This window comes from Ziziphus jujuba, chromosome 9, assembly GCF_031755915.1.
Source record: "Ziziphus jujuba cultivar Dongzao chromosome 9, ASM3175591v1".
NCBI lineage: Eukaryota > Viridiplantae > Streptophyta > Magnoliopsida > Rosales > Rhamnaceae > Ziziphus > Ziziphus jujuba.
Window position 1 is genome coordinate 3,477,528 of NC_083387.1, and position 15,624 is coordinate 3,493,151.

The 15,624-nt window shown below is 36.7% G+C and overlaps 1 protein-coding gene across 1 annotated transcript; it reads right to left on the reverse strand.

Annotated features, from left to right (window-relative positions):
- Positions 1-5,141: 5,141 nt before the first annotated feature.
- On the reverse strand, positions 5,142-5,898 carry LOC132805407 (uncharacterized). Its single transcript, XM_060820332.1, has 2 exons — positions 5,823-5,898; positions 5,142-5,455 (listed from the first exon to the last, which is right to left on the reverse strand). The coding sequence occupies exons 1-2, from the start codon at positions 5,896-5,898 to the stop codon at positions 5,142-5,144; spliced, it is 390 nt and encodes a 129-aa protein (XP_060676315.1).
- Between the last annotated feature and the right edge of the window lie 9,726 nt (positions 5,899-15,624).

Here is a 15,624-nt window from a genome sequence, read left to right on the forward strand (position 1 = left end):
AAGTCGACCACAGTGGACAAGGACCGGCGGTTCGACTGGGTACTCGCCGGACAGTAACTTCTGGCGAGCCGCCGCGGTCACCGGCAACCGTCGCCGACGGTGGCGCGTGCGGTGGCCGTTGGCTGAGATTTTTTGCAGATTTGTAGATCGAGGGGAGAGGAATCCAACGGGACCGGCGGTGAGGCAAACGGAGGCAGGATGGTGGAGAAATCGGGGTTTGAAGAATTTCGGCCCCTCGCCGAAAAAAGCTTCGATCCCGGGGCGTCGGAGGTCCGGTGGCTGTGAAATTTGGTGGGTAGGCCGGACTTGAGGAGGTGGTGAGGGGTGGCTGGCTCGTGTGGCCTAAAAATGGCCAAAAAGGGGTCAAACGGCGGTGGAGGGAAAAATCACCGCCGATCTTCGCCCCCTCGATCCGGGCGCGTCTAGCGACCAACGGCCGTGAAACTTTGGGGTTTTACCGGAAATGGGGAGAGGCGTCTGTCTGGTCAGCGCATGTAACGTGAATCGGTCGGAAAATTTGAAAATTCCGGCGGCCGGTCGGTTTCTCTCTCTCTCTCTCTCTCTCTCTTCTCTCTCTCTTTCTCTCTCTTTCCTGAGATTTCTGTCAAATAAAAGCCACCGTGATGACACTGTTCATTCCACGTGGAGCAATCAGGTGTTGACACGTGGCATCACTGTGCACTTAAGCCAGATATAATAAAATATTACGGTATCCGACGAACTTCAAACGTCCATAACTTTTTAACCAAACGTCCGATTTAAGCGTGCCGCTAGTCTATGAACTCGTATCGACGAGTACTTTACAGCCATATAAGAGTCAAAACAAAATTACACCACAAGAAAAAGTCAACTCCCGGCACCTTTTGGACTGTTTGCACCTCAACTTGTTTTGCCCATAACTTTCAAACTGTAGCTCCGTTTTCGACGTGCTACTAGTCTACGAACTCGGGGCATCATGCACTTCGCCACGGTACCCTGGTCAACTAGAAATTCCAACTGGAACAAAAAGTCAACTTTGACCCGCTTAGTCAACGGTCAACTTCTGTCAACGTGCATGGATTCCGGTGCGATTTGGGAAGGGGTGTTACAATAAATTTATTAGTAGGTAACAAATAAATTCAATTGCTTGCAGTCATTCTCATTTAGATCGATGGATCCTAATCATAGTTAACTAATAAGAAATATTAAAAAAAAAACAATAATTTTTTAAAAGATAAAATATAGAAATTTATGATTAGTTGGAAAATGTTCAAACTTTATTGTCCCACAAAACCAAGCTAGTCATAACCTTTTGTTTTCATAGTGAAATCTAGCAAATTAAAAAATGAACAAGAAGGAAGCTCAACCTCTGATGTAGAGATCCCGATCGGCAATGAGGATATAGGTTAGCCAACTCCTTTAATTACCTCCCAAAGTGTATTATTAGAACTGATAAAAAACACTTGGAATTTAGTTAATATCAGTATATCTTCTATAGTGTCCCAGTCAACAATTCCTAGCAATGAAATGCAAGGCATATTTCCGGCTAGTTTTGACAAATTCGTCAAGGTGCTAGGTATGCGTTTAAATCTATACATTTGTGTCAATATCCCCATCTAATATGTACATAGATCCGCGATAACTGTTATCCTATTATATACTGGGGATAGTTTTCTTGAATCATATTTGTATAGGTATGTATGCCATTTTTTATTTTTTTTTTCATCACTTAGATTACAGTTATCAAAATATAAATTGCTTTTTAAATTAATTTTGAATTGCTTTAAAAATTGAAATATAAAAATATAGTTATAAACTATACAGTTTAATGAAATATAAATTGAAGAGGAACAAAATATATTTTATGTGGATTCATATATAAACTTTTGATACATTTTTAAAATTTTGGCATTTGGAGGAAACTAATACTACAAGGAAGGTCTTGATATTGTGGAAATTCTTATATATTTATATAGAACTAATTTCTTTCTCCAACTAATTAATTTCTGTTGAAAGGATTAAAGAGGATAATAAAAATTGTATGGGAGCTACAGGAACTGAAAAAGAAGCATAAATGGTCAGTTCAAATCATGGATGAACTCTTCAAACGTTCTGAATTTATATACAAACACAGAGATGCTGGAATGAAAAAGGGGAAACTATCATCGGAGGAAGACGACGAAGACGATGATATGGAGGAAATATTCAAGTCAGTGAAAGAAGGTAAAAATAATAATAATAATAATAATTACTAGTTAAAATGTATGGATCTGGATTGGATTAGTATTATTTATATTTATATATATGTTAGCCAAATTGAGCAGAGGAGAAGCTACTCGAGATGGAAGAAACTGATGGCATATCATTAATGGCAGTGAAATATGGGGGTTGTGAGATCCCACATCGGTTGGAAAGGGGAACGAAGCATGCCATATAAGTGGGTGTGGATACCTTTCCCTTACGACGCGTTTTGACAAAACCGTGCGGGCTAGGCCCAAAGTGGACAATATCGCATGCGGGTGGTCTGGGCTGTTACAGACTTGGAAAGGGGAATGAAGCATGCCTTATAAGTAGGTGTGGACACGTTTTGATAAAACCGTGTGGGCTGGGCCCAAAGCGGACAATATCTCATGCGGGTGGTCTGGGCTGTTACAAATGGTATCAGAGCCGGACCCGGATTGGTGTGCCAACAAGGACGCTGGGTCCCAAGAGGGGTGGATTGTGAGATCCCACATCGGTTGGAAAGGGGAACGAAGCATGCATTATAAGTGGGTGTGGATACCTTTCCCTTGAGACGCGTTTTGACAAAACCGTGCGGACTGGGCCCAAAGCGGACAATATCTCATACGGGTGGTCTGGGCTGTTACAAAGGTGGTGGAGATAGTTAAGAAATTTCTGGAGGTATTTCCTGCGACCATCCATGATAGGGACAAAAAAATGAAAACTATACTGATATTGACAGCTGAGAACAGGCATCCCCAAATATACAATTTGATAAAGGAAAATGTTCTCTCTAAAACCACCTTTCTAAGAACGGATTCAGATGAGAACAATGTATTACATGCTGCAACAAAGTATAATGAAAATCGACCTTGGCCCATTCCTGGGGTTGCTCTACAAATGCAATGGGAAATCAAATGGTTTGAGGTATTCATATATAATTCCTAATCCATCTAATTATACTTTCTTTTTTTTCCAATCCCAATTTTTTTTTTTTAATGGTTGATATGATATCATCTAATTTAGAAACATATACGATATGGTCGCTCTTCCATATGAATTGTTTTTATATGGGCAATATTATTAATATTGCAGTTTGTTAAAGCTTCTATACCATCTGGCATCACTTTTCGCCCCAACCTAGATGAAAAGACACCAGAATAAGTTTTCTCAATAAGCCACAAGGATCTCCTTAAAGAGGGAAGAGATTGGCTCATCAAAACCGCTGAATCTTGCTAATCGCTGGCGTGGATTTTGCCACCACCGCTTCCGTCCCCGGAGGTACTCTCGACACAAGTGGCAAACCCATATTCGAAAAACAACCGGCATTCCAGGTCTTTTCCATCTCATCGCTCATCGCGCTCTGTTTCGCATTCACTGCCTTGGTTATGTTCTTGGCTGTCATCACGTCCCGATTTCAGGAAAAAGATTTCACTAGGAGCCTTCCTCTGAAGCTGTTACTGGGCTTATCGTCGCTTTTTGTTTCCATTGGTGCCACGTTGGTTTGTTTTTGCACAGGCCATTTTTTCATGATTGGAGACAGACTCAAAAATGCTGATTATACGGTCTACGCTTTGACATGCTTTCCGGCTTCTATTTTTGCTGCTGCCCAGTTTCCACTCTACATTGATCTTTTTCTGAGTATTTTCAAGAATCCCTTTAAACATCATCGTCGATACAGAGTGTGAGATTCATATTCTACTTACCCATATCTCGAGCTCAGGATATCCTGTACGTCATCGGTGGTTTTTCGGAAGACTCCGTATTTTTTCACATGGATCATAAATAATCCAGAGTCCTTTGGCCCCAAAAAAACTGCTGACATCCAAAATATTCCGAACTCCATCACCTCGTAGAGTATTTCCATATATATATATATATATATACATATATAAATAATTCAGTACCAATTGAATACGTCGAAGTCCAAATCATTTGGTTATTGACAGCCCATTTCCACATGTTATTGAACACCTCTACCAAATAATATTATGTTATGTTAAAGTTTATATCTTTGAAAATTATATATATATATATATATATTTTAATATTTTTAGCCTCATCCTATCTAAAATAAAATAAAATATAAGGAAGAAGTCCTTTTGTAACAAATTTTTATTTGGATTATTACGTGTTCGCTTATAGTTTATACTACTTAAAATAAAATTAATATTGACGCATAAGTAATTAGTGTTATCATTTGAATTAACAACATATAAATGAGAATTATATATGACATGATAAATTTAAAAATTTTGAAATTCAACTAGAACTTATTTATCTGACAGTTTTCAAGGTGATAAGCCCAATATTGTTAGCTTGATGAGGCCTAACAATTTTGTAAATTCAATTTTATATCTATCCAATATATATATACATATATACTATATATACGCACACATACATATATACTTATATAGTGTAAAAATCAAAACGAAAACAACCTAGATATAACAGATGCGATACTTTGAAAAAAATACTCAATATTATTAATGACGAAAACCAGTGTTTAAAAACAATTTACACGAGGTGCAGTTACAAGAGATATAAACGCAATTCCTAACAACTTGCTATACACAATGTTAACAGAAAATAAGTTACACGAAAGATAAGATATACATACAACAACTAACATTATTAGGACAATATTCTATCACTAGAATGATAAGTGTTCTATCATTCCCAAGCACTATTTTTGCATTTTGAAACATACGTATTTTGTCACTTTTCATTGCTCGTGTTAAGTAATTAGACTTGTGAACACTAAAGCAGCAGATACTGGAGATACTTGCTAGAAGGAAGGCAATAGATTAATCAACAAGTAAATAAAAAGAGAACTAGCAACTACCATTCTCATTTACACATAGTAAACATTTTAAAGGAAAATGGGAGGAAGTGCATGCTTAATATAATCAATTAAGATATAAATATTAACAATTGAACTAAGGCTGACCAAAGTGCTCCCTACGGATTGCAGCATGCAGAATAGTTGAACCATCACGGCCTCTCTTGGCATAAGAATAGCAACGAGCCATAGGCTCTGAAGCTAAGAACAGGAAATGCAGGTACAAGAAAGCCTCCTTCTTTCCACATAGAACTGCAATGTACAGAGGAATCTTAGACCTTTTGGTTTCGTCGTTGATCAGCCGTGGATAATCCTTGGCGATGCACTTACACATGCATTCGCTCCCTACTGATGCTGCATGATGAAGAGCTGTATACCATGCGTCGTTTTGAACTCTAAGTGCTTCTCTGTCTTCAGTAAAAATCACTTGCACAAGTTTTGAAACAATCTCTTTTTTGTCTTGTATCACTGCCGCATGCAAAAGCTGTCCCGCCCGTCTGTGTGATCCTCGCTTTGTGATCGCTTGGATCGTTCTCGTATATTTTCACTACTTCTTCCCATTTCCTTGCAGAGTCATTTGGAGCAAATTTTCCAATTTTTCACTCTCCAGCATAGACGATGAAGACAAGGAAGACGACGACATTGAATTGAAAACCCCCAATATTGATTATTACTATTAATTGCTTTTAGTTTCTTACTCCATTGGTCGTCCTGTTATCTGTTTATATAGATTAAGAGACCCTTTACTTTTTCCATTGGCAGAAAAGCAGTCTCTTACCCTTTCTCTGTTGATTATTCCTCATTATTCTATTCGCTTTTTCTTTCTGGGAGACACCAACAAGGTACAGAACCATGTTTATAGTACGGACGATTAATTAATTAATCAAACAGTTTTTGGACCCTGTTTAATTTAAAAAGACTTTGACATTATTTTGAGTCAAATAACGGTAAATTAATGTAGGTCAATCATGGGATTAGAATTTTCACCGACCATTTATGCTTCCCTTTCAATTTACACATCTTTTCTAGAATGTTCTTATCCTTCCTATATATATAAACATTAGTTACTTACCTTGTAGGAATATGCATAATTAGAATGAAATTGCCATCCCATAACATTTTGAATGTTAATATACAGATATAAAGTGTATTTTGGTAGATATAGTAAATTAAAAAGTAAGTAATAATGATTTTTCATGAACATGAGATTTAAATATAGTTTAAATGAGAAGAGGCAAGTTTTATTTATAGTAGTAATAAGGCACCAAAAGTTTCACCAAACAATTTATCTACTAAATGATACATGTTAAAATATTATTAGTTAATATATTCATATAATCTAATATGGAAAAAATGAATCTATAAAAAATTCAACATCATTTTATAAATAAATTTGATAAACATTTTGATGACTTAGCATTATTGTTTCATATATTAATTGCTTTGGTTTATTGAGAAAAAATCAATTGAGATCATAAACATATGTATTGATTACAATCAGTTCTATTTGAAAGTTGATAGAAATCAACCTTAACCAAACAATTTGTAAACTGCGGCATATCATAGGGCCCTCGTGAATATATTTTGTTTCTGATATTAATTAATTAGACTTGTGTGGAGCATTTAGGCCGCGGATAATGAAGATAAGAAAAGAATTATTCCCTTTTTTGGTCCGCATTCGATTCTCAATTTAGGTAAAGTAAAATTTGTTATTATTAATGAAAATGTAGAATTTTTAATTATTCTTTTTTTTTTTTTTTTATAAAAAAAGGTGAGAATGTAATTCTGTTTGGCATGCACAAGCAACATGGCAATTTAATTTTTTTTTTTTACCAAAAAAAAAAATCAAATTAAATTGCCATGATTCGTAAAATACATAAATAAATAAAACAAATTGACATGAAACACCTGTAGCTTAAAATCCATTATTAACCATGAGTTAGTTTTTTGTGTAGGTAGATTCAAATTATACATATAAATATGTACTGAAATTATTGCTAGCATATAGAACCTATCAGTACATAAACATTAAAAGTTAAATTTAGCATAAGATTTGCAAGCTAAGGTTTAATAATTTAATTCCTTTCCAGACAAATTAATAATTGAACTAATGTTCACCAAATTGGTCCCCACGGATTGCAGGTGCAGAATAGTTAAACCATCTCGGTCTCTCTTGGCATAAGAATAGCAACGACCCATAGACTGAGAGGCTAAGCATAGGTAATGCAGCTGGTACAAAAAAACAATATACGCCTTTCTATTTAAACTGCAATAAATAAAGGAGTCCCAGACCTTTTGGTTTCGACGCCGATGGGCGACGGATAATCCTCGGCCATGTACGCACTTACACATTTACTTTTGCTGCCCATTGATGCTGCATGATGAAGAGCTGTATAGCCTGCGTCGTTTTGAAAACTCTAAGAGCCGCTTTGTCTTCATTCGAAATCACTTGCACAGGTTTTATAAACAATATTTTCTTTGCCTTCCATCATCGCCGCATGTAAAGCTGTCCCACCGTCTACGTTGTCCTAGCTAGCTTTGTGAGTGCTTGGTTCGTTCTTATACATTTTCACTGCTTCTTCCCATTTCCCTTGCAGCGTCATCCTGAACAAATGTTCGAAATTTTCACTCTCCATTATAGACGACGACGACGACGACAACATTGAAATGAAAACCCCAAATATTGATTTCTACTATTAATTGCTTTTTAGTTTCTTTCTCGATCAGTCATTTTGTTATCTGTTTATATAGAATAAGAAACCATGCACTTATTTTTTACAATGGCAGAAGACACAGTCTCTTGCAACTCTTTTTGTCAGTTAAGCCTCATAAAATATATATATATATATATATATTCCACAAAAAAACAAAAAACAAAAAAAAAACAAAAAAAAACAAAAAAGCAAAAAGGCCACCACCACCAGCAAGGTACAGAACTCTGGTACAGAACTCTGTTTATAGTACGGATGATTAATTAATTAGTTATTGCCATGCTCTGTGTCCCTGATTTAAATAGTTTCGGCTTAATTTTGAGCCAAAAATGGTAAATTAATGCAGCTTAACAATAATTCTTTAGTGGAAAATTTTATCAAAACCATGTGATCCATACATCATTAATAATTATTTAAATGGATTTATCTTTTAGATTTTAAAATAAAATATCAATACATATATATAATTAAATGATGGTCTTATTGGTGATCATCTTCATCACCACTGATGAAAATTAATAACAATATTCTTTTTTAATAATTGAAATGTCAAATACCAAATCGTATTATATTAGACTAGATCATTTTATTTAAAATATTCAGTTCACTTCATATGCAATGCTGCATCTCATAATATCAACAGCCACATTCCAATTATTCCTTCCTTTTCCAACCCAAAAGTTACGTGTTCCATTTATTTTAAATTATTCTTTTCCCTAACCCGAAACTTAGTACTTTCCAATTATTCCTTCCTCTTTCAACCCAAAAGTTACATGTTCCATTTATCTTAAATTATTCTTTTCCTTAACCCGAAATTTAGTACTTTCCATACATATATAGTTAGAGTGATCAAGTTTCCATAATCATCTAATACTGCAATATATCTGGAGGAAAAAAAAGAAACGAGTAATGAAAAGCTTTTGAATTTCTTATGAAAAGCTAACCTCATAATTCATTTAAATAACTATATTTTTCAAGAAAAATCAAGTAAAGTTAAATATGAACCCTTCTTTGACTTTTGAAATGACAAATAATATATGAAATACTCCCAGATTTAGACAGTTTAAGCGTTATATTTAGTCAAATCATGCTACATCTAGGACGATTGAAAATATTGTACTGTCCAATTGTTTTCCTTTTTTGGTAAATACAGTCCATTTGTTCTCATAGTTGAAAAACAGAGGATTTCTAAAGAACCAAGAAAATATGAGGGAAATTTACCCCAAAAAAAAAAAAAAAAAGAGCGAAACCCAAAGAATGTTGCGTGTGTGTTCTTACTACTCGTCCATCAAATTTGAATCCAAGTACTCAAAAACCAACCTATGGTTATACTTGTTCATAATATAATTAATAAGGTTGGATTTTAAGCTACAAATTTGTTTCATGACAATTTAATAAAATTTGTTGGTTGTGCATTCTCTTTTGAGAGTTTCTAAGAGAATTTTAAGTATTTTTTTTTTTGGGGTCTTGTGCTTTTTTTTTTCCCCTTTCTCTCTCTCTCTCTCTCTCTCTCTCTCTCTCTCTCTCTCTCTTTTTCTTTCCCAAAACAGAATTACATTCTCACTTTTCTAAAGAGAAGGATGGAGTATTTTTCTTTCTTCTTTCAAAACAGTGAACATAATATTTACTTCACGTAAATGAGAATGGAAGTTGCTAGTTCTCTTTTATTTCCTTGTTGATTAATACATTGTTATCCAAATCTTCGCTCTCAATTATATGGTATCCTAATTTCTTTTACAAATTAAGGTTTTGAAGGCACCAAACTAGAATCTAGATGTAACACTTCGTCCCAAATTACAACGGAAATTTTCCAACTTTGACCGAGGTTGACCGTTGACCATTGATCGTTGACCCAAGGGTCAAAAGTTGACTTTTTGACTCAAATGGAATTCTAGGTTGACTGAGGTACCGTTACGAAGTACACGTTGGCACGAGTTCGTAGACTAGTAGCACGTTGAAAACGGGGCTACGGTTCGAAAGTTATGAGCAAAACAAGTTGAGATCCAAACTGTCCAAGGGGTGTCGGACTTGACTTTTTATTCACGCAAAGTTGAGCTTTCACTCATGCATGGTTGTGAAGTACTCTTCGATACGAGTCCGTAGTCTAGCGGCACGTCCGATTTGGACATGTGGTTTGAAAGTTATGGACATATGAAGTTTTTCGAATACCGTAATATTTTAATATATTTGGCTTGAGTGAACAGTGATGCTACGTGTCGACATCTTAGAGGTCCATGTGGGTGAACAGTGGCACCCACGGTGGCCTTAAACCGGTGTGAAAAGAAGGGGGAGGAGAGAGAAAGAGAGAGAGGAGAGAGAGAGAGAGAACCACCAGCCGCCGGAGTTGCAAACTTTTCCGGCCGAATCTTGCCACACGCTCCGGCCAGGCAGGAGCGCCTCTCCATTTTAGGCCAACCCCCAAAATTTCACGGCCAACCGACCGGCGAAGCACTCGGATCGGGCCTTTTTCCGGCGACGGCGCCGACACCTTCAAACCTAGATTTCTCCCAATTCCGGCCACCGTTTGCCTCACCGCCGATCCCATTAGAACTCCCACCTTGAGACCTACCTTCCTGTCGAAAATCACGGTTGTCGGTGACCGTGACAGCTCACCGAAGAAATCACTATTCCGGTGAGTTCCAGGTTACACCACCACCTTTTCCCACTAATTCCAACCCCCTGAATCCAAATTCGGTGTCCTTTTTCTTTGATTCGGGACGGTTTGGGAGAATCGAGGCTCTAAAGGCCGAGGGCTTTCCCGCGAGATTTCGGCCACCACCGATCTGATCTCCGGGAAGTAAGACCAGATTCGTAATCCTCGTCACTCAAGCTTCGATTTGGTATATTACTCGTTAATTTTGGTTAACGTTTCTGTTAGACCCTTTGGGTATCGGGTATTATTTACTCGAATAAAATATTAATTTATTTGATATGTGTAATATTGTTGTTCTAGGAGCACGTGTACGTCGTGGAATTGATCCCATGGAGGATCTTGAATTAATTGCGTGCTCCAGGTGAGTGACCCACCTTAAAAACTATTTTCGGGTGATGATTTATATTTATTTGGTGATATTTGAATATTTGGAAAATATATGTATGTGGTTGAAATTTTATAAAATTGGGTATTTATTTTATAATGTCAAATTTCGGATGATTGGTTATATGCATACATATATATATTTTGATGCCGTGATTGAATATTGGAGAAATTCAAAGAATTTTATGATTTAAATTCTGGATTATTATTATTATTATTTTACCGAGAATTTTCATGTACAATCCAGGGCTTATGAAGAGAAAATATATTTAAATATTTTTGTGAACCTTATATATTATTTTGGAGGAAACAATTGATTTAAAGGATTTGAAGAAAAATATTGGTATGATGGTACTGTATGTTTTAAAAAGGTAATTATGCATTTATAATGCGAGGTGGTTGATTTCATGGTTTTGAGTAAACCATATTTCTTTTCTATATTGATGATTTATGGTGAGAAATGTGGGATTTGAGATTTTTATAACTCCCACGGTAAATTTCGGAAATTTTTCGTAATAATAAAAATGGACTATTGGTATTTATTTTATTTTATTTTAATTATTTTAGATGCACCTATGCAGTACTGGTGCTCTGTACTGTATATGAGATTGTGATTAGCTGTCAGGACCCGTCCAGAATTTCTCCCCGGAACCCTAGACAAGCCCTGATCCCAGGGAAATACCACCGAACCTTCCAACGGAAAATCTGGCAGCACCTCCCCTAAGGGTAGGACTTACCACATATTTCCTGCACTGAAAACACACTTCTATATTCATCCCCTTATTCCTTCCACTTTACTACAATATAATTCCACAATTTGCAGCATTCCAAAGAATAACAGCAACTTAGTGCATAAATAATAACTACACGTCCAATACAGTATACAGAGCATTATACAATTAAATATGAAATTAATACGATGACAGATAAAGAAATAATCCAGGATGGAGAGTAAAAAGGGAAGAAATACTTCTTGGACTTTCGGCAATGAACTGAGACGTCGGGCTCGCCCCGAACGATCAACATCTCCCAACCTGGACCTAGGGGAACGGAATTTAAAAACGTGAGATGCTAATCATCTCAGTGAGTGACCCTATCTACTGTACACCTTTGATATTAATAATATAACAATTAAAGGGATTTAAGTAATCAATACCGAACAATTAAATAAATAAATAAATAAACATTTGAAGGTAATACTTTCTCTCAAAACCCTCACTACTCGCTCCATTGGAAATGTTCCCCTTTTAAAACATTTTCGCAAAACCCACTATTCGTACTTCCCGAAAACCAAAGGATCAATTAATTTAATAAACAATAGATAAATAAATAAATACCCCAAATGTAATTAAAATGTAAATAAATATAATAAATAATTTTGAACACTTTGGGGTTTGAAATTTTATTTGAAAATTTACACTTGACGCACCACACCATATACCAGTGATGCTCTCCAATATCCAGCGTCCCGAGCACCGACTGGCGGGGAGATTAAAGAGAGAAACTTGTAAACGGCACTTCGGCGTCCCGACAGTACCGCTGCTGAAACCGTCATCCTGGCCAAGGAGGGGGGCGACTATGTGCACTATATCAAACTTGCCTGCCGACGGTCCAATGGCAACTCACGGGTGACATAATAACTTGCGCGCTAACCACATATACACCAGAACACCAATACTGTATGAGTGCGTCTAAAATAATTATTAAATTAATTATAAATTAATTATAACCGTACCGTTTTTCCAAAATCACCGTGGGAAATATACCAATTTTCACATTTACCATCCCACATATTTTCCTTTAACAAACCCGGTACGAAACATCGACAACAGTAAAACAATAATTTTTCTCGTAACATGAGGTCCAACAAATAATATACCAAGGGCGTATTTATAAAATTAAACCACCAAATTAAACAAATATTTTCACAAAATATTTAAACCAATTATGCCAAAAAATAATATAAAAATCCAGACACAATTAATTTATGAAAATACCTTCATGTGTAATAAATACAGTTAAATCACAATAAAATAATAATCGGGAATTTCTTAACAACCCAAAATTTCATTTAGCATTAATGGGTAAATATATATATAAAATAATATTTTTTCCCGATTATATTTAAAATACGCCACATGAGCATAAATTCCAGATATCAAATTAACACAACATAAATATAATTAATTGTCCAAAATAGTTTTCAAGGTGGGTCACTCACCTGGAGCACGCAATTAATCTAAGATCCTCCATGGGATCAATTCCACGACTCACCCGTGCTCCTAGAACACAATTCACACACAGTCAAATAAATTAATATTTTATTCAGGTAAATAATACTCGGTACCCGGGGGGTTAAACACAAACGTTAACCAAAATTGTCGAATAATATACCGAATCGAAGCTTGTGGAACAAAGATCGCATTACCGGTCTCCATTGACCCCAATTCCACTGGCGGTGGCCGGAAAGCTTTGGTCGGTTATGATCCCTTCGTATCTTGCAAATCGACGGGAGTTGAGTTAATTGGAGCTCAGAATCGGAATCAGAGGGTCCAAATTAGTGGGAAAGGACCGGTTGCACGACCGGTGGCTGCCGGAAAACGGGCAAACCAGCGACACACCGGCCGCCGACGTTGGAGGCCGATCCCAATGCGTTAGCCACCCCACCGGCCGGAGATTGAGTGATGGAGGTCGTGCCATCGCGGGTCGCCGGTCTGTCCAGCGCGTGTGGCCTGCTGCCGTCCGCACGGTGATCAATCGGCCGGAGATGAGGGAGGAGGAAAGTGGACCCGTCGGGGGAGAAAAGAAGAAGAAAAAGAAGAAGAAGAAGAAGAAAAAGAAATTCCGCCCGTGTCCCCCCCCCCCCCCCCCTAAAATGAAATAATTAAATAATATTATTATATAAAATAATAATAAAATAATATGGTATTAAGCATGGTTGACATGTGGTATCTCAACCTGGTGACACATGGTCACATTTATTAAGTCACACGTGGCACATTGTTACATGTTTAAAAATAATATTAAAATAATACGGTGTTTGAAAAACTCTACAGGTCCATAACTTTCAAACCACATGTCCAAATCGGACGTGCCGCTAGTCTACGGACTCGTATCGACGAGCACTTTACAACCATGCATGAGTCAAAGCTCAACTTTGCATGAATAAAGAGTCAACTCCGGCACCCCTTGGACAGTTTGGACCTCAACTTGTTTTACTCATAACTTTCAAACCGTAGCTCCATTTTCAACGTGCTACTAGTCCTATGAACTCGTGCCAATGTGTACTTTGTAACGGTACCGCAGTCAACCTAGAATTCCATCCGAGTCAAAAAGTCAACTTTTGACCCCTTCGGTCAACGGTCAACCTCGATCAAAGTTGGAAAACTTCCGTTGTACTTTGGGACGGGGTGTTACATTAGCGCACAGGTTTTAGTCTCCCATGAGTTACCTATGGACCTGAGGGCAGGCCTATGTCTCTTTAATTAATTAAGATATAGTTTATTTTTCTCCATTAAGTCATTAATTTATGTTGAAAGGTCAAAGAGGATAAAATTCGTGCGAGAGTTAAAGGAACTGAAAAAGAAGCATAAATGGTCATATATATATATATGTGTGTGTGTGTGTGTGTGTGTATATATATATCTATTATTATGAAATTAATTGATTTGTATATGTCTCTTTAATTAATTAGGATATAGTTTATTTTTCTCCATTAAGTCATTAATTTATGTTGAAAGGTCAAAGAGGATAAAATTCGTGCAAGAGTTAAGGCCATGTTTGTCAGGACCCGTCCATAATTCTTCCCCGGAACCCTAGACAAGCCCTGATCCTAGGGAAATACCACCGAACCTTCCAACGGAAAATCTGGCAGCACCTTTCCTAAGGGTAGGACTTACCAAAAATTACCTGCACTGAAAACACACTTCTATAATCACCCCTTTATTCCTCCCGCAAAACTACAAGTTGTTCCACAATTTACAGCACTTCACAACAATAACAGTAGCCTAGTGCATAAATAAAACATAAGTGTCCAAACAGTATATAGAGCTTTATGAAGTGCTAGTCAACAGAAATACAACAAAGATGAAAGAAATAATACACTGAAATGAATGAGTACAAAGGTACTTCTCGAAACACGATAGCAGCGGAAAATTGGTTCGCTCCGGAAGAACGTCTACCACCTCTTGCACCTAAGGGAACGGAACTTAAAAATGTGAGATGCTAATCATCTCAATGAGTGACCCTAACTACTGAACACTTTTAATGATAATAATAATAATAATATAACAATAAGGGAATTGAATTAATACCAACAATTAATAAATAAATAATAACAGTTGGAAATGATAATTTTTCCCTCAAAACTCTCACTAATCACTCCGTTGGAAATGTTCCCTTTTTAAAACAATTTCACAAAACCCAATATTCGTTCTTCCCGAAAACCAAGGGATCAAACCATTTGAGAAACAGTAAATGAATAAATACCCCAATATATAATTAAAATGCAATAAATTATAATAAATAATTTTTGAACACCTTTGGGGTTTGAAACTTTATTTGAAAATTACACTTGACGCATCACACCATATACCGGTGATGCCCTTCGATACCCAGCGTCCTGAGCACCGACTGGCGGGGAGATTAAAGAGAGAAACTTGCAAACAGCACTTTGGCGTCCCGACAGTACCGCTGCTGAACCATCATCCCGGCCAAGGAGGGGGGCGGCTGTGGCCAATAACAAACTTGCCTGCCCACGGTCCAATGGCAACTCACGGGTGAAATAATAATACTTGCGCGCTGAACCACATATACATATACCAGAACACCAA

Excerpts from the sequence above, each read along its gene's own strand:
- LOC132805407 (XM_060820332.1), bottom strand. The coding sequence starts at position 5,898 with ATGGTTCTGTACCTTGTTGGTGTCTCCCAGAAAGAAAAAGCGAATAGA. Across the intron at positions 5,456-5,822 it reads GAATAATCAACAGAGAAAGG|ACAGAGAAGCACTTAGAGTT; the intron begins GTAAGAGACTGC and ends TTTTTACTGAAG.